The 20,235-nt window shown below is 38.7% G+C and overlaps 1 protein-coding gene across 4 annotated transcripts in view; it reads right to left on the minus strand.

Moving 5' to 3' along the window:
* Nucleotides 1–20,235, minus strand: part of PIK3R1 (phosphoinositide-3-kinase regulatory subunit 1) — an 85,368-nt gene that overhangs the window by 45,060 nt on the left and 20,073 nt on the right. The window contains exon 1 of one of the 4 annotated variants that reach the window (XM_032279338.1): nt 15,251–17,246. The exons of the other annotated variants lie outside the window; for them this stretch is intronic. Within the exon in view, the coding sequence (XP_032135229.1) occupies nt 15,251–15,311 (61 nt within the window). The 5' untranslated portion in view covers nt 15,312–17,246. Of the gene's footprint in view, nt 1–15,250; nt 17,247–20,235 lie in introns of those variants that run through there. 4 annotated transcript variants of the gene reach the window in all.

Below are 20,235 nucleotides of genomic sequence, written 5' to 3' on the forward strand. Positions count from 1 at the left end.
GGAGAAGAATTTGGAGGTTACTCAGTGGAAAATTTAGGAATAAGAATCTCAAACCTTAGGAAACCCTGATTTAATTTAAGATACTGCTTTGTTTGCCTCATTTAAAAAAAAAAAAAAAAAAAAAAGACTATACTGATGCAATCTACTCCCCTGTATTACATAAAATTTTAAGGCCTAAAAGAAATACGATTACGGGCATGAACCGTAACTAAGCATTTCCAAAGTGTCTTCCCTTAAATCACATTAAAATTGTAAAAGTAAGTTACAACTGGTGACTGGCCACTTATCAGTCCATTCAGGCCAGCTCCAAGATAAGAATGACTTAAATATTAGGCCAATATTCCATAACCCTCTCTTTAGAATTCTTGACATGAGGTCATTTTTTATGGAAGCCTTCACTAAAATAAAGTCTTTGTAAAGATACCCTTGAGGTTAGAGGCCTAAGATGAAAATACCTTAATATGATTTCTCCTTTATAGAGAGATTCCAATGTCCCAGCAATGTATCATTCATTCTTTGTGGGGATTTATTTTTTATTTTTATTTTTTGGCAAGTTGGAGTAGATGATCCCTCTGGTCCTTTTCAAATCTAAAATCCCATGATTCAAAACTCTTCGGTAAACTTCCAATTTTCCATACAAACTGATGAAGACAGAGAACAAGAGAAGGGGCTTGACCATACAAATCAAGGAAATATCTCAACAGCTTACATGTAAGTTTAGGATGCAGAATCATTCTTTTCTTGGGAGTAAGTCTCTCCTGGTTTATCTTTGTATCTGGCGACTGTACCAGAGACAGGGAGTTCACAGAGCAATCCTGAGAAGTTTGCTCTAACACTGACTGGTCAACTGATTTATATAACATTCGAGTGTGCAGATTCACATTTACTTGCTGCATTTATGACCAAATGGCAAACATTTAAAAATCACTCAAGATTCTGGAAAGGCTATAAAATACAAACACAAAACAAAAAAATGAGATCCATGGGAAAATTAAAAAGACATTTATTAGCTCTTTCTTGTAGTGAATATAGATGGGTTTATAGTTCACTGTTTTCAGTCACCCTCTGACTAAACTTTCCACCTGCTTAGTCAAGTGCTAAGAGAATATGGCTACACCAAAGGATGTATGAAGCATGCATTTCATTGGATATAAAGAGCTGTAATAAGGTAAATGTGTGCAGCTGGAACTAACTAGTACCAGAGTTTGCCAATCCCCAAGCTCATGGTAGATACTTGCAAACACCTCCAGAAGTTCCGGCTGTTTTTAATTAATAGCTCATGTTGGGGGCATCTTGCATGACTTACTAGAATGTTATTTTATTTAAAATAGGATTCTGAACCTTAAAAAAAAAAAAAAAAAAAAAAAGGACTAGATCCCTCTATTTTCAAGGCAAATAAATGAACCAAAGAGAAATTTAAGTTTGGCTCTTTTAAAGGCAGCAATATTTCACACTGAATGTGCTCCTGAGCCCAGAGGAAATGTTCTTTCCTTTCCTAAAATTTCTAGCCAAGTACTCACAAACCTAGTTTCTTCCCAAGAATATATTTTTTTTTATTTCTCAGAGCCTAGTTTTAAAAGGCTGGAACCTTTCACAAGTCAGAATAATTCCATTTGCTAGCTGGCTCTTTCTCCAAGTCCAGTTTGAACCCTATGGGACCTTGTCTGAAATGTAGGATAAGTGTCATGAAATGCTAGGAAATTAGTAAACCACAGCTCAAAGCATAAATACAAAGATATAAGCAAAATCTACTCTAAAGTAAAACTATGGCAAGCAGAAATACCACCAAGCATTATTCTCTAGCTAACAAAAATATTCAAGGAAAAAAGTATGTGTATTTTGACAAATTGGAGCAGAAAATAAAAAAGCAATGCAGATAAAAATTAGCATTGCTAGGAGAAGAGGCAAGGTAAATAAATGCACATTTGCCCTGAATTACTTAAGCCAGACATAGAGTCAATTTTTCCTGTGAGGTACTGTGTCAGGTGCCATCTGGGAAAAGACAAAACTGGGAGCATCTGAGAAAGGTGGAATCTGAGAGAGAAAAGGCAGAAAAGGGTATATTTTACAGCTACTATGCTGTATAGCCAATTGCCACTGGATGGCAGCGGGGTTTTACTTAGCAAAGTTGCCAAGAGTGTTAGGATGGGTCACTCAATATCCGCCCTACATACTCAGTCCCAGTAAATCAAGGTTTCAGGGAAATACAAAGTAGCTCCTCCCCTCCCCCCTCAAAATTGGGGAATCTCTGGCCTAGAAATTGCAAACCTTTGTTCTGATTATCATTAAATCCCTTGAAAATTACTAATTTACTATCAGAGTACATTAAATTGGGAACTAAAATTAGAACTCCTAAATAACTTCTAGGATTTTGAAATTCAGAAAGCACGCAAACATGTGCTCACATTTGCACGCACACATCCCTACGGTTTACTATTGCAATATTATCATCTTGAGCCCAGTACAACAAATTAAAACCACATTTTATTCTACTTTTTCTTGTTAACTTGATGGCTTCACCACACTTTTAAATGCTACACACTCCCCTCCCTCTCCCTTGGCATCTGATCCTTTTTTTTTTTTTTCTCTTCTGTAAATTCAGTAATCTCACCAGCAACAAGCTTTGCTTTCAATAAGTATATCTGCCAACTTAAACAGCATCTCCTAAGGCAACGGAATAATGAAAGACACATGTAGGTACTTGCCTGTCATCAGATGCAAGCTCACGTCTGCCTGAAATTGGGCCTGTAATTCTGCTGATCCTCAGGTTCAGGACAGCATGGCTGAGAGTGGTCTAGAATGCGGCCCTTAGTCTAAACAGCAGATGAGAAATGTAAGAGGCCAACCTTTTTCATCCCTGCTGGGCTCTTGACCAGTCATTGCTCCTTAGTTCAAGGGGGAGATGTGAGGGATTGCTCAAACACTTGGCAGACAGAAAGGTCTTAAGACAGCAAGTAGTGAATTCCGCCTCATTCCTGCTGGTGCACTTGAGGCAGTGCTTTCCAAGCCCAAACTCATGATCCAACCAGAACTTCTCCAAGAACAGTCACTCTTGCACACAGCCAAGCCTCCACCACCCCCAACCGGGCGAGGGCCCTACGAAACTCCTGATCTGAGCCCCTCCTCAGATGAGACAGAGTTTGCTCCTTTCCCTCTCATAATGCAGTCAACTGTGCACCTTCCTTTGTGGATATACAAAGACTTTGTTTAAAAGCTTGCAAAGTCTGAAGAATGGAAAAGTGTGAAAAAGCTCAAACACTTGAAAGGAATTGTAGTTCTGTCCACAAAAAAAGCTTCCTACTTTTTTGCAGCTAGGTCTACCATCAGAAATCAGTGGCTGATTCATCCAGGCCTACAGGAATTCCCTCTTTCCACCCCGCCACCTACAGACTGACTTGAGCACCCTTTGATGCCCTTCCTGTGTTAGTGAACTGCTTACAAATGTCCAGTGCCCTTAGTTCTGCCAAACAAGTACAAGCTTCGAGAGCTGTTAGGGCTCATAAAGACATATTCATTATAAAAATTTTTATTTTTGTTTTAAAATGAACCTAACAGGGTACACTAAAAAAACAACTCATAAACACAGTTTATACATCTTCCACCTTCTGAACTGACAGCCTAAATCATCTCAAGCACAGGGCTACCACAGATGTGCTGCAAATTTTTTTTTCAAGAAGTTTCCACCAGACATTATTAAATTGCTATATTAAAATTAAATCTAGAATCCACAAATTTTACCTTCCATAATAACAAGGGTGAGAGTACCTCATATAACCACTGTATTCCTCCACCTTGAAGAATCTCCTCAGATAACTGAAGTAGGGTCCTTATCAGAAAGCAGTGGCAGTAACCCATTGTGTGCTGACAGGTTTTTATCCTATCTGGATATCAATCATTTCCCTCCCTTCCCTTCTCCCTTGGGGAATCACGAAATAGGCACGGAGCACCAGATTAACTTTCCTATGATTTAAAAGGACCTTCTGAAGGATATGAATTAGGTTTCCTCGAGTTCGGTACTGCTGGTAAGCAGGTTCTGAAATCTCATAACTAATCTAAAGAACTCCAAGAGTGCCCATTCAAGCGCCTCAGGCAGCGCTGACTTTAGGAACTTAGGGCTGAGGACACACAGGTGTGCTAACAAAGCAAGGGCTCTCCTCGCAGGGCTGAATGATCATAATAGGAAGTCTCCAACTTGCATGTGGATTGTGTTTCCAAAGCTCATTTGTGAGTTGGCTGTGTGAAATCCAGAACACATTTTCCCTCAAAAAATGTTATAAATGGTGGTTAGGTCCCCAGATTAGACCCCCTGACGTCTATTTCACTCAAGTGATTTTTGAATGACTACACTGGCGATGACTACAAATGGGCATGTTTCGGTGACATAAAGGGTAATATAAACTTTAGTAAACAAACATGGAAACCTAACTCACTTATGATAGCTTCTATTTTATGTCTAAGTCTATCAAGGCCAATGGAAAAATCTAATCCCTCCACCCCTGATTTTCATAATTGATGTCAGAGGCAGCAATAAGGAGCTGACTGAGTTGGGGAAAAGCAAAGGGCTGGGAGGCAGGCAGCAGAAGAGGTACAGCAATGCCAAAGAGCAATGCCTGGGTTTCTACTGCCTTCCCATGCTGGGGCCTGTCTCTAGGACCCCATGTCCTGTGGGAGGCACCCACTCCCTGCTCCTGCTCCTGCTCCTGCTCCTGCTCCTGCTCCTGCTCCTGCTCCAACAATCTGAGGAGCAGATAATGAAGCCCAAGCTTCTTAGATCCCAGAGAAGAGAAACATAGTGAGCTGGAGAAGAGCGAGGGCTAGGGGCGAAGGAAGACATGCACCACTGGGTGTCACCCGGCTGTTCCCAAGATGTGCTGCTTACCCAGCTGGGGTTGCACACTCGCTCATGCTCTCAGCTTCCCTCCATTAGGTTTTTAGCTACCCTCAAGGCAGTGGAGATTTTCTCTTCCCTTTGGTGACCCCAGAATCCAGCCCATCACTTGGCATAGAGTAAGCACATAATAGGTGACTGAACAGTGGTAACAGGAAATGATCTCCAGTTCTTTAGGGGTTTCCAGATGGGTATTCATCCAGTTATTCAATCGCTCACCAAATAGTCCATCAACTGTCTTCTATGAGAAAAAATTCAAATGGTTGCTTGATTAAGTATCTATGTTAACTCCCCCACCCCACCACAGGCAGTCTCCTTTCAAAGAGTACTTGAAATATGTGGTAAGTGGTGACTATAAACACCTATTAAAAATGCAGCTTTATGAGAAGCTACCATAGTAGCACAGTGGTAGACGCTAATGGGTTAACAGAATTCCTACAATGGCTTGTTGAATTAACCAACTTCATTTGATGAAAGAAACTGTTTAGTTACAAAGTCCAATGCCCAATATGATATTATTTTAAAATGAAACAATTTAGGCCAGGTGAAGTGGCTCACACCCGTAATCCCAGCACTTTGGGAGGCCGAGGTGGGTAGGTCACCTGAGGTCAGGAGTTCAAGACCAGCCTGGCAAACATGGTGAAACCCCATCTCTACAAAATTACAAAAATTAGCCAGTCATGGTGGCTCATGCCTGTAATCCCAATTACTTGGGAGGTTAAGGCAGGAGAATTATTTGAACCCAGGAGGTGGAGGTTGCAGTGAGCTGAGATTGCACCATTGTACTGCAGGCTGGGCAAATGAGTGAAATCCCATCTCAAAAAAAAAAAAGAAAAAGAAAGCAACAATCTAAATGCTTCAATGTGTGTTTAGCTGGATTTCGTTACAGAACCACTTAGTGCCAGGGTAGATAATATGTCTAAGCAGTATTTTTAAAACCCTGTACATCTGGTTTTATAGAAATACAATACAAAAAGACCAAGGAGAGCTACCATAATACAGAACTGATGGTTGACAGAGTAAAAATTAAAAAGGGATAAAAGTTGAATGAGTAGAAAAAGCAGAAATAAAAGAGTGATACGTTTCACATGCACCTAAATCTACTCTTCTTTAGTGGTAAGAACAAAACCAACTGGAACAGGAAAATGACTCTGAATTTTAAATAATGAGTAAGCATATATTCCTTTTCCTAAAGGAAGAGACAAAAATAGAAGAGAAATAAGGTATCATTACTGGTAAATGGGCAGGTCTTGACAGAAGGAAATTACACAGCTTGATTATAACAATGCATTTCAACTTCCCTACATAAAATGCTCAGGTCTTAAATTCCTTGGTAATATTTATAAAGCTATCTTATTTCCCCTCTATCTCACCTTTTCAAATCATGCTGCAATACTAGGTATGAGCCTAGTGCTGACATCCACAGCAGTCTGCCAGAAAATACAAACATGTTTCATTTCCTTCAGAAAATATCTCTTGGTTTATTATGGCCTCACTCCAACCACTCTTCTGTTTGGGTTTTGCTTTTATTATGCTCTCCTCATTTAAATTCATCAATATGTTGCTTTGTAACAGTTTACATTTTTTTGCACACATATATAGGTGTACTACGTAAAAACCGAAACAAATAACATATGGGTCTTCCAATTTCCCCTGTACCACCTCTTTCTTTAGCTGTTACAGTGCTTAATTCCCAGTGGCAGATAAATAATTTTTGCCAAAATAATTGACCAAACATGTAATGTCAACAAAGGGTATCCAATGATTTGGGTAGTGCCTCATATAAAAAAGGTTAGAATTCCAAATATGAACAGATGTAAAGAAAAAATAAGGGCACCATACAAAACTACGTTGGCTTTATTCATAAATTTGTTAGGATATCTACCAACACACACAATCACAAACAGAATACTAATCGATGGAAATCTTAATTTTCTCAAGAATTGAAGGGAATTTAGATACAGGGGACAATGAGGGGAGGTGGATTTAAGATAAATATTATTAAAAATCATAAACTGCTATGCTGGGGTTTTATATTTAAATCTAAGTCATCTTAATAACAATTTACATAGCCATTCAATTAATGCAGAAAACCCCATTAAAAAGAACATTTTTGGCCAGGCATGGTAGCTCATGCCTGTAATTCCAGCACTTTGGGGGGCCAAGGCCCACGGATCCCTCTTGAAGTCAAGAGTCAGACCAGTCTGGCCAACATGGCAAAACCCGATCTCTACTAAAAATAAAAAAATTAGCTGGGCTTGCTGTCATGTGCTGGTGGTTCCAGCTACTGGAGAGGCTGAGGCAGGAGAATCGCTTGAACCCAGGAGGCAGAGGTTGCAATGAATTGAGATCATGACATTGCGTTCAGCCTGGGCGAGAGTGAGACCCAGTCAAAAAAAAAAAAAGAACATTTTCCCAGTATGGAAATACCTGAGAATTTAAAAAAAAAAAACAAAAAAAAAAAAAAAACCTTTTTTGTTTTATCAAATGCACCTTAAAGACATTCAATGATGGGGAAATGGTGGTGTTTAGGGCAGTGCTCTTTGTATGGTGCCCACGATCTGGGAAAACAGGCCCTGGCACCAAAGCCCAATGTCACCACTGGCCTGTCCTATTTCAGTTGGGCAGGAAATAATGGATTTCAGAAGCTGGAATGAAGGAAAACCTGAACTAACAACAGAGTTAGAAAAATGTTTTTAGTCTGTAGTTCCAGCTACACCAGAGCTTTGCTAAGGCAAGAGGATCTCTTGATCCCAGGATGTCAAGGCTACAGTGAGCCATATTCGTGCCACTACACTCCAGCCTGGGTGACAGAGCAAGACCCTGTCTCAAGATAAAAAAAAAAAAAAAAAGGCCAGGTACAGTTGACTCACACCTGTAATCTTAGCACTTTAGGAGGCTGAGGTGGGCAGATTGCTTGTGACCAGCCTGGGCAACATGGTGAAACCCCATCTCTACAGAAAAATTCACCAGGCATGGTGGTACATGCCTACAGTTCCAGCTACACAGGAGGCTGAAGTTGGAGAATCAAGTGAGCCCAGAAGGTTCAGAATGCGGTGAGTCGTGATCACACCACTGCACTTCAGCCTGGGTAACAGAACAAGACACCAACTCAAAAAAAGAAAAAAGAAAAAGAAAGGAAAAATGTTTTCAAAATCAATCATTAAGCCTCTAAAATGTTCCCAATTAAAATCCACTTATCCATTAAGATAGAATTCTAGCTCAAAAAAATAATTTTAAGAGAGCCATGAGAACAGAATGCTTGAATTTATCAATTCAAAGCACAGGTAAACGTTCCTTATCAAACCCCATATTTCCAAGTACCTTATTCAAGAGCACCATCAAAAGAATTCTATTTCGATTACACTACTTACTACACCTGTAAGAATGGCCAACACCTTTTAATTTTAGTTCTTCCGTTTTACCAACAGGTGGCAATCTTTATTGCTAAGACAATTTAGGCAAAGTATTCAGCTTCAGAAGACTGCCTTTCCTCTTCCCTTTTAAGGCTCAGCATTTTTTTTTTTCTCTTACTAATGAGCTATTTGATAGTTAGTAATGACAAAACCAAGATACTTGTTATTTATTAAGCTACTGCAATTTTGGCTTTGTTAAAGAAAAAGAAGTCCCAGAAATCTCTTTAAAAAGACACACACAGCTGGATGCAGAGGCTCGCACCTGTAATCCCAGCACTTTGGGAGGCTGAGGCAGGTGGAGTATTTGAGGTCAGGAGTTCAAGACCAGCCTGACCAACATGATGAAACCCCATCTCTACTAAAAATACAAAAAATAGCTGGGCATGGTGGCAGGTGCCTGTAATCCTAGCTACTTGGGAGGCTGAGGCAAGAGAATCACTTGAACCTGAAAGGCAGAGGTTGCGCAAGCCAAGATCAAGCCACTGCACTGTGGCCTGTGCAATAAAAGCAAAACTCTGTCTAACAGGCACACACCAAGTGGACAAAGCAAAAGAGACTCTGCAGGGGAGGGGATGGCTAGGCATGGTTTTGACAGTATTATGACTTCCAAATAAGACAAAGTATAGAATACACTCACAGCATACTAAAGACTTGAATGGCTCACAACCAAATTGCACGGGTAGTGAAGATATAACGTAAAAAGAATACAGGTGTTTACCAGAAAACATCCATCAAGGGACAAGACTTATAAATGCAATGGAAACTCTGTCTCAAGAAACAAAACTTTATTCCAGTGATCTCTTTGGGGAAACATGTACACAGCTGCTCAGCAAATTCACTGTCCCCTTCATTGCAACTGAAGAGGATACTCAAGTAAGTGTCTTAGAAAAAACTAATCAGTCTTACCATGTTTACTAACTTATGTAATCCTGCAATAATTTAACTTCTTCTTTGAACAGCCTCAAAGAAGGTGAAGAAGAGTTCATCACTACTCTCCATAAAACACTGCTTCATATAATTTTCAACTGTTTAAATTGGTCCTTGGTCTTTATTTTCCAAGGCTAAACAATTTCTTTTCCTTTTCTTCAGGTTTAAATGAAGTCTAAACTTAAGTCTAAACAACTTTTTTCTTGTTTGACTCAAATGTATTTTTTTTTTAATTTTTATTTTTGAGTGCCTCACTGAAACCCTTGGCTTGATAGAGGTCATCAATTCTATTTTACAGATGAGAAAAGCAGGGTTAAATATGTTACAGTCGTTAGGTCACACAGCACATTAGTCACAGCAATTAGGACTAACGGTTAGCCAAGGGCATTGTTCAGAGCTCTGCGATGTCCAGCCTGTTTGCAAGTGCTCCACGTACACAAGAACAATGAATGGGAAAGAACAAAAGTGCAATGCTGCTTTGGCGATCCTATAACATCAGTAACAAACTCCTTCTGCTGTATATCTCTCACATGCTCATAAGGGCCCAAACAGCATATTCAAAACTCAACCAGCTTTTTTAAAGCATATTTGTCTAAATTCTTAAACTTTCTAAGGCATACAACCACCAATAAATATATTCACGTATAATGCAATAAAGAATTATAAAAATATAATCTTTTTCCTCCAACTAAGAGGCTCTTTGGGTTAAAAAATAAGAGACAGTAATGCGACCCATCACATATTCCACACTGTATTCTTTTCCAGTGCTGAAATCGGTTTCTTCCTTTTGAAGTCAGCAGCTCAGTCTCAGAGAATCAACCCAAAGCAGAATGACTTGGATCCCTGACTTCGTCTGGCAGTTAACTGAGTCCCTTTACCCCCTCTGTTTTGCCCCGTCAATAAGAGAAAAATTATTCCTTATGCAAAGGGATGCAGAGAGGTTGATAAAACTCCATGCTACTTTGGATTTCTTAAAAATTGCCCATAAAACTCATTGGACACATTATGAGATGTAATATCATAGATGATGCTCAGTAAAGCTATGGTTTCTTAACATCTAGTCCCAGAGAGTCACATTAGATCTGAGAAGTTCAAACAAGTGCATTTTTCCAAAATGCATGTTGTCTTATAACTATTATTCCAAAGCAACGGAAGAAAACTCCAAATTAGCAATGGATGTGAGCAGTTAACTATTCAGTGAACAGCAGCATTCATATATATTCAGCAAGAATTACAATGTGGTTACAGCTTAAACTCCTATTTTTTTTTTTTTTTTTTTTTTTTAGGTTCAGAACAGAGGTTTAATAGGCAAAAGAAAGAGAAAAGCTCTCTGCAGCAGAGAGGGGTCCTGGAGAAACCGGTGACCCTAAAAGTCATCTTCATACACACAGAAATTTTATTACTTGATATAAAATAGGTAGTTCGAAAAAAGTTTTCACAAGAACAACTGAGTGAACTTAATGTTTCTAATTAAAATACCCATAAATAAATCCCAAAGTCTTTAATTATGACCCATTTTGTCAAGAGACTTTCAAACACATGCTTTCTGCTGAACCCCACTGGGGCAAAAAAAAAGAATTTACTGTCACTCAAGTCCTGTAACTGTACAAATACACTCCATACAACTGTTTTCTGCATCAGATTCTTTTTTCTTCTACCTAACTGGGGGGAAAATCAAGTTAAATTATGTCAATTTAAAAATGTTTTTATATATAAATAAAAAGTCACCAAGGATGGCTGGTTAACAGAATTTTGGTTTGCCCTGGATAAACATATATTGCTGCTTATATGCATCTGCAATTTGATCTTAGTAGGGAATATCATGCAGCCACAGAACACTCCAGATTAATGCTTTAATTTAAACTACAGCTGTTTAATCTTCTCATTGTAAGAGACCAGAATACCTAACACTTGATTCTAGAAGAGCAGGAAGTAAACAAGAGTGAAGAGAGGAAACTGAAGTTACTCAATTGTCCATGAAGCTTAAGGAGCAATTTTACATAGTTCCAATTAAGTAGCTCCTCATTATTCTCATTCATTTAATCGTTTCATGGCAGACTATTCAAAATCTGCATTCCAGTGGTAACTTATTTCTGCTCCTGATTCACTAAAATTAATTGAGCAGCTCCTTTATGCTGAAGCCCTGGGCTGGGAGGTAGTCTTGCTACAGCAGCTTCTTCTGGTTAACAAGTTGAACTGCCACTAAAGGAAAAGAAAGGCTGCAATGGATATACTTGTTTACAGTTGGTTTACACATATTTTCTCCAGTGACCATTCTGGGAAAGAAAGAAAGGTACAACTATTCGCACAAATTTGGTAGACAGAACTTTCTAGCTCCACCCTCTTTTAATTCACTGGAACTTCCCCTGAAGAATTTTCTAGGTTATGACCTCCATAGATGGTTCTTCCCAGCGCTGAATTTTCTCTGAGGAAAATCCTCTCATATAGTTAGAGTTCGTAAGAGAGGACATATTTTTTTAAAAACAGGAAACAGAACATCAAAACCTTTCAAAGTTTTATGTGTCTAATCACAGCGGTGAAACAAATCTTTTCTTAATCAAAATTATACTTTAACTGTCAGAGAGCCTAGATTTTACATGTTCACAAAGCAACAATTCTTATGATACCAAGAACAGAAATACAACTTATGTTTCACATAATACAGAAGCAAAGGGCTCAAATGGGCCTTCCTCTTTCATCGTGGCCTTTCGTAAAAATTGCGACAGTAAACCAGTGGGAATTCTGACAGGAAAGAAGTCCCATCAGAGGCTGGCTTTTTTTTTTTTTTTAAAGGCCTTGCTTATGCAGAAAATTCTTGCTTTTTCCATTATGCGGTGTCTAGGGGAGGGTGGGAAGAGGAAGGCTTCTTTCTATACTTGTAGAGCACTGTAATTTAAAATGAGTCATGCAAAACATAAATGAAAACGTTAACCTCTGAGATGGGGGTCAGCAAATTTTATTCCCGCTTAGATCCAGTTTTCTCTGGCAAACTTGACTAAATACAAACGAGGGGCTTTCCCTGGGTAGTCACGCTCCAACTTACCAAGACACTGAGGGCCAAGTTTGAAAGAAGGCAAGCTCAAGAAGGAAGCCTCTAGAATTAAGAAATCCTTGGCCATGGCTCAGCTCACGGACAGTCCTTGGACTATCCATTCAACCCAGCTTACCTTCCATTTCACAGGTGTGACTTTCCACCCCCCATCACGGCTCCGGGGATATCCTGACTCCTTAGGGGGGTAGAATGATCTGTCCTGGTGGTAAGCCATATCACAGTAGCTACACTTTCTCCTGGGTCCAGCCTGGGAAAGCATTTGAGTGCCTATCTACCCATGGAAGACCTGTTTTAGGGCCTGCTGCCTTGCCTCACTGGAAGTCGTGCTTGCAATAAAATCATTAAACACATGTAATGATTGAACGGAACCACTCAGCAACTAGGGCTTTTCTTTGGCTTCATACATTATGAGTAGGATGTGAAGTTTGACCACTGTGTATTCTCTGAGCAAGATTCAACTTGAGGCCACATGAAAAACTTCAGATACTTGATCCATGTTGTAGCCCCAAGTGCTCTAAGAGCTGTTTCTTTCCTCTATGCAAAGATTAAATTTTTTTGCCTAACCCATCAATTAAAACACAAACATTTTTCTAGGTTGGAATTGCGGGAGTGTGACTCCATATACCAAACTAACAATATCCAAATAGCACAATACTTTTATCTAAATGAAATGAGGGCACACACTGCTTTAACCTGTGATACTTCATATTCTTCCATTTTTATTTCAAGTAAACTTTGAAAGAAGTTGATGCATTTTGTCCAAATGTGTATGCAAATTGTCACATATAAGTCTCTGATTTGATACATGGTTCTAGGTCATGATTTTGACAGAAATGAGATATTGGTCAGTCAAGCATTTTTAATATCTGTAAGATTCTTAAATTAGTTTGAAGGCAACTGGTGTATGGGTAAAGATCACAGAAATGCAAGACTGTACTTAAAAGTCTACAATTTACAGGCAACTACTTGCTAAGATTTAGTTAATACAGCAAGAGGGTCCTTTCCTCCTGCAACTCACTTTGAGGGTGGTACAGTGTGAGGCTGAGAAGCACCATCCTTCAGTGAGGGAGTCTGCATGCAAAGACACGCTCTTCACCAGCCACTAGTGTTGGACTTGGAGCAAGTTTCTTTTTCTTTCTAAGACTCAACCTGTAAACAGGACTAAGTGGACTAAGTGAGATCAGGCAGGTAGAGCAGAAAGCGCACGGTGCCTGGCACGAAGCACATGCTCGATGCATGCCTGCAAATGTGTAAGGATCACATGGAAGAAATTTTAAATTTTTCATCTCAGAGGTCAAACATTTCATCTTGCATGTATTCAAGAAAAGGAAAATGTAGCAACCAGATGTAATGAACTAAAAAGAGTAATGTAAAAAGCAATTGCAACCGCCACCTTTTCAGCAAATCAAAAATTCAGAATCATTCAACTACGTACCCATAAATGAAAGGCTCAGAATAAGGTAACAAAATTAATCAAACATGCACTGGTTTTACAAAAAATATTAAGTATCAACTCTTCATTTTAACCCTTATAAACAAAAGATTTTTTTCCCTCTCATTTTAGGAGGCTTCAATTACTATTAACTAGTAGTCATCAGTATTATTAATAGCTACTATAACTATTAACCCCCACCCGGTCCATTTCCTTCTCTTAGGAAATTATACATTAAATGTGAGACCAAATAATCTGAAGATTACTAACACATTTGCTAAGTTATAATTTAAAACATTTCAATATGTGAACTAAACAGCATTTGGTACTGGTGAAAGATGGTCCCTTAGGAGTCCACTGAATCAAGAGACTAGTCATCAACTAAGCAAAACCCTCAACAATATTTTAAATGTGTTCTAGAAAACAGAATGGTGGGGTTGCCTGGGAGGTGGAGAGGGGCAGTGGTTTTGTATTTTGGAAAAAGATCATTGTGAAACTCACCCCATCCTTCTCTTCTAGAATATATGAAAGGCAACTAGTCTCACAGCTAGACTACAACAAAACCAGGAAGGAAAGAAGACAGGAAGGAAGGAAAAAATATTTTCATTCTTAGAGTTAAGGAACATAATTACCCCAAATATTAAAGGGATGTTAATGACTAGGTTGGAATTCACTGAAAGTAGTTACAGGAATAAGAACAGTTACAGTGACAATGCACTTCCGTGACCATACTGGGGCAGGCAAAGAGGTCTCAGAGTCTGCTGCACAGACTCAGGATCCTGGCAAAGAAAAAACAAGAGTAAACACTGTTTGCATCTTGTCAAATTTTTCCTTGGTGAGGGCCAAAGTTAGATGATTCCAATCACAGAAGGGCTGGAGAGATGTGGTCTGACAAGAACTGGAGCTTCGGTTAAACAACTGTGAATTTTATGCTCCAATATGTTTAAACTTCCTCTAAATGTTAAAGCTGACCAGGTTTCTCAAGTTTCCCCTAAGGGGAAGATTAGACCACAAGTGACAGTTACAATATAACTGTACATGTACGGCCAATCCAAACAATGAAGGCTAGTGAAGTGGCAAGTTAGGGCTAGCTTTCAATCCTTTCTCTAACACTGCTTTTAGTGAAACAGCACACTCAATTATGAAGGCAGATTTGTACAGTGCACCCAATAATGGCTTTTCTATATTGCCTTACTATCAGATATGGTTTAAATATAACATTTACTATATATCATATATAAATACATATTATATACATCTATATTAAAATCAGGTATATATTAAATACATATTCTATACTATCATATAAAAACATATTACATATCACATACAAATACACATATATTTATATGTAAACATTAATTTATATATGATATATATATAAAAATTGAGTATTATATAGATCTACAATGTTATCTACAACATTAAGATGCACAAGCCGAGTGAGGGCTACACCAAAGGTTACAGTTTTAGCCAGTGAAGAGCCATAGGCTTCAACATGCGGAAGGAATGAACTGCCCTTTAGAAGGAATCACCTCTTTCCAGCCTGTGGTTCTGACGAGGTTCTTTTGCTGCAAGGAATAGTAACTCACACATCTGCTTTATTCTTTTTAGTTTTTCTTGGGTCTGTTTCCTGAGAGGAAAAATCTGCTTGTTTAACTCACTTTGTCATATCAAACCGCATCATACGTCACTGGCAAGCCAGGGAGTCATCTGCCTTTGGCTCCAGGGTGCCCTGTGGCTGCTGAGAAGTCAGCAGCATCAAGCAGTGTGAACTTAACCCCCGCCGGCCCTTTCGCTGTACTGCAGAGTTGCTTAGGAGCACTGGCTCGACAGTCGGGCTGTTTGGAGTCAAATCCCAGCTCCTCCACTAGCTGTGTGACCTTGGGCCAGCATCTAACTAAACTTTATCTTTAAAACAGGTATGATAAGGCCAGTGTCATAGAATTCTTAGAAAAAGTAACCAGTCGATGGAGTAAAAGTTTAGCACAGTACCTGAAAAATAATGTGCTGAACAAATATAGGTATATGGTCAATTTTATATGTGTGTATGTATGTGTATATAAGTACATACCTATGTTTATGTCTGTATTTCTTTACAGTATTCATACACAGTAAACATTTTCCGTCTGCAATATTTTTATGCTTTCTTTGTTGCCTATCTTTTGGAATATATATTTCTAGGTGTTTAGAAGATATATACTTTATAGTTTTATTATTTTGGTAATTACTTTTTAAGTTAACCAAAATGAATTACTTTTAAATTTATACCTTTTCAAATCATAATACTTGACAATAAAAAGGCAATCTTTAGGTCCTCCCATCTGAACATGAGCTCCTGTTTATCAGCAAATGCCTCTCAATTTGCCTTTCCACATAAAACATAAGGAGGAAGCTCAGTAAGTTCTTAAGTCACCATCTTTTCTCCTCAAAGCTCTGCTAAATTCAATACACTATCTTTTTGGCATTTAATGCTAGAAAGGAGAAGAAAAACAACTTTGTTCCCTGGCAGCAAATAGCTTGCCAGTTATTTTGGCAAGGTACTTTAATATTATTAAAAAGAAATGCTCATATTTTTCATTGATTTCACATGAAAAATATGGGGAACGCTTTCAAATCTGCATGCATGCATGAAAACTTATAATGATGTTGTTCTATTTCACTCGAGGTGGTTTCCTGTTTATAAACACCTGTAATTCTCCTGTTAGATATTCTCTCTATACATCTTCCCCCTCATTTTATGTTTTTATCCTTTAGATTCTGAAAGAGCTTTTTCTTGTTTCTCCCTCACAACACAGAATTTATTTTCAGCTCATTACCCCCCTCACATGAATTTTAATGTGCTATTACAGTTTTAACTTAGTCTTTTTTGATTGTTTCCCTCCGATTTCATCCTATCCTACTGTCTTTTCCGCTCATAACCTTCTGACTACTTCCTGCCCCTTTCATGAGGGACAGAAATGAATCATAATAATAAACGGAAATATTGTAATAGAAATAAATCATAATAAATCAGTTCTGGAGGTCTACTCTTCTTTTAAATCTCCAATACGGTCTCCCTTTTTCTTTTATAGACGGATCTGGTTCAGTAGGCTTGGTTATGTTTTTCCCGTTTACTTATCACTAAACAAGGAACGATCTACCCACACCTGGTGAATGCTCTGAGCCAAGGGACCCACTGGGTGCTGGTTATAGACCTATAGTTGGCAGGTTGAGATGAACAGGCCAATTCCAAAGTGGTTTTCATTTCAACCTAGTTGTGGTGAATCTGAGAGAAAATTCTCCTGCGTTCACCGCCTGGCTTTTTGAGGCTCTGAGTGACAGAGAGCCTGTAATACTCAAAACCCTCAGTGAACACAAGTCTTTCTAACTCTACACCACCTCCAGCACTTTATTTTCATGGATCAGATTCTTGGGATGTAAAAGTAATAGCCCCTAACTTACCATTCCAGCTCTCTCTGGTTATTTTCTGAATTGTGCCCTCCTACTGATTAAAAAGGCCCTGTCAGAGAGGACAAGGTATGGGATGCAGGGGGCAGGACTCGGGGGGGGGAGGAGTGGGAGGGAGACGGGGGCGAGGGGGGCAATTCCTGAGGACAGTTCCACAGGCCCTTTCTGAATTATGGAGAGAGTTAGGGAGGAGATGGGTCTGTCCCGCTATTTTTAGGTGGTCAAAACTTATCCTATTATATTTTCTCACTCCGGTTCTGTTGAATTTACAGTAGGCATTTCTCCCCACCAATTCCAGTTTCATGTGTTTAGAATTTTTTTCTTCCTATCTTCTTAGGGACTGTAGTGAGAAGAGGCTCTCTCAGGAACTCTGGAGAAGCTATGTCAGGACCACCAGTCAGAGGCCTTTTTAACTCAGAAAACATTTTTTAAAGTTTTTTTTTTTTTTTTTTCAATGGGAAAACATATAAATAAGCAAAAATAAATGTATTCAAGAAGTTCTGTTGACACTAACTGCCTTTGAGAGACAATCTCTGGACAATGTCACATTGTCCTATTAGACACCTGAAAATAAAATCACCTGTGCCTTTCATTTACCCCCTCATCCACCCTCTCCCCTTGGAATTCAGGTAACAGAAACACAAGTTATAAATTTGGAAGTGACCGACTTTCCTGAGAAATATGGTGGACATTCAAAGGAATTTGGCAATCTACGTAGTCTTTTTTTAGATGGCGCTTACTGCTAACCTCGACATAATTCAGGTATAAGACTTTGAGATTCATCTGAGTCAACTTCAGGTTTCTTGCTCTCACAGATTTCAAGCAGCCGCTATCCACATGCCAAAACACACAATTCTCATGCTGGACAGCCTCAAGTCTTTGGCTTTTAAGCAAGCAATAACTCCAGTCCGCACTCCATTTTAATCAAAATGATATAATTATGAGTCTAAAATAAGAAAACTTGAAATTCAGGGAAACATTTAAGGCAAGACATTAAACTTCTTCAAAAGCAACAGGAATGAAGGTAAATCTATTTATCAATGTTATATAGCTTTTGAGTTATCAGATCATGGTGTAATTTCTTCCCGAGAAAATTTGCATTTACACGCACACACCCAAAACTTTGTCTTAGCTTCATGGCCTTATCCATCTCTTTGTAATTCAATCCTTTCAAATATTTACAATAAAAAAATGTTCTAAGTCACATATAAATTTGAGGCAAATTTCTGGAGTTGTATGAATGTAATAACTAGTGAAACTTAACAGATAAAGCAGACGTAACTGAAGACCACCCAAAAAGCAGAATTCAGTTACCGATCACTTCACAAAGAACTGCTTAAGCAGATCCCCACGACTGCCTGCCTTGCCCAGAATGTTCTTGAATCTTGTGAATGCACCATTACTATGAAGTCCCCTTTCTTTTTAAATATTTACAACATCACATGAGCTTCAGTTTTTTAATCTCAAAAAGTTATCATATGGGATCTTTGCAAGGTGGTTGTGAGGGTCAATTGAAAAATGTCTATAAAATGCCTGGCAGGGCTGGGTGCAGTGGCTCATGCTCGTAATCCCAGCACTTGGGAGGCCGAGGTGGGTGGATCACCTGAGGTCAGGAGTTCAAGACCAGCCTGACCAATATGGTGAAACCCCATCTCTACTGAAAATACAAAAATTAGCCAGGTGTGGTGGCGTGCACCTGTAGTCCCAGCTACTCAAGAGGCTGAGACAGGAGAACTGCTTGAACCCAGGAGGTGGAGATTGCAGTGAGCTGAGATTGTGTCACTTTACTCTAGCCTGGGCAACAGAGTGAGACTGTCTCAAAAAAAAAACTGCCTGGCAGAATAATTAGCAAAGAGTAAGACTGCAAATGTTTAAGGTTTATTTTGAAGAAGGCATTTTCAAAAGTTAAACAGACCCACAGGGAAGTGTTAGACAAAACTATAATATGTACTTTGATATATTCTAACCAAATTCATTATATCCCATTCCTTGGTACACAGATATTCCTTCTTATTTAGCAATAAAAGCATCTTCTTCTAGCTTCTTCAAACACCTCTGAATCAAAAATAAGCAAACTTATTTTTTGCTACCTGAAAGAACATGGTAAGATTTAAGTAGCAATCCTTTGAAATTATACATTAATGATGCCACAAATATTCAGCTATGTTTCTATAGTTGGAACACAAGAATCCAAAAAAAAAAAAAAAAACTTCAAATGAATTGTTTACTAATTTTAAAAAATCTTAAGCATTGAAAATTATTTTTATTATTTTTATTTTTTTGAGACAGAGTCTTACTCTGTCACTCAGGCTGGAGTGCAATGGTACAATCTTGGCTCACTGCAACCTCTGCCTTCCAGGTTCAAGTGATTCTCCTGCCTCAGCCTCCCTAGTGGCTGGGGTAATAGGCATGCACCACCATACATGGCTAATTTTTGTATTTTCAGTAGAGATGGTGTTTCACCCTGTTGGCCAGGCTCTTGATCTCCTGACCTCAAGTGATCCGCCGACCTCAGCCTCCTAAAGTGCTAGGATTACAGGTGTGTGTTACTGTACTTGGCCTCAAATATTATTTTTAAAAATAAAACCATCAGTGTTTAATTAGGATTCACACTAGTTAAAAGGTTAACATAGCATAATACCTAATATAAAAATTAATCTTATAAATGTCCTTGAGTAATTTGAAACCCGCATTTTACAAAAAAAAAAACAACAGTAGCAGGCTAGAACCAGTGCTTGCTGTGGCACTGGTCCCATGTGCTGAGTCTGAGAGCATTATGTCAGTTTTCTTCTTTAGGAGAAAGCTGGAAAGATGACAATGACAACCCCAGACAGTCACTCTGACTTCACAATGCAGCGTTGTCTAATGCCTATGCTAACGTATTACCTCTTAGGTAGATTTAGAGGGGTCTGAATAAACAAATGTTATAACCATCACTCTCTACTTACTTTGGAAAATTTAACCAAAAAAAAAATTTATGAAAAAAATCTGTAGGAACTCCAAGCACAGATCATGTCAATGACGTTAGCTCTACTACACAGATGCCACTCAAAGGAGGTAGTAAGTCTCA

This window comes from Sapajus apella, unplaced genomic scaffold (genome assembly GCF_009761245.1).
Source record: "Sapajus apella isolate SASKATOON/1434 unplaced genomic scaffold, GSC_monkey_1.0 scaffold1, whole genome shotgun sequence".
In the NCBI taxonomy this organism is placed as follows: domain Eukaryota; kingdom Metazoa; phylum Chordata; class Mammalia; order Primates; family Cebidae; genus Sapajus; species Sapajus apella.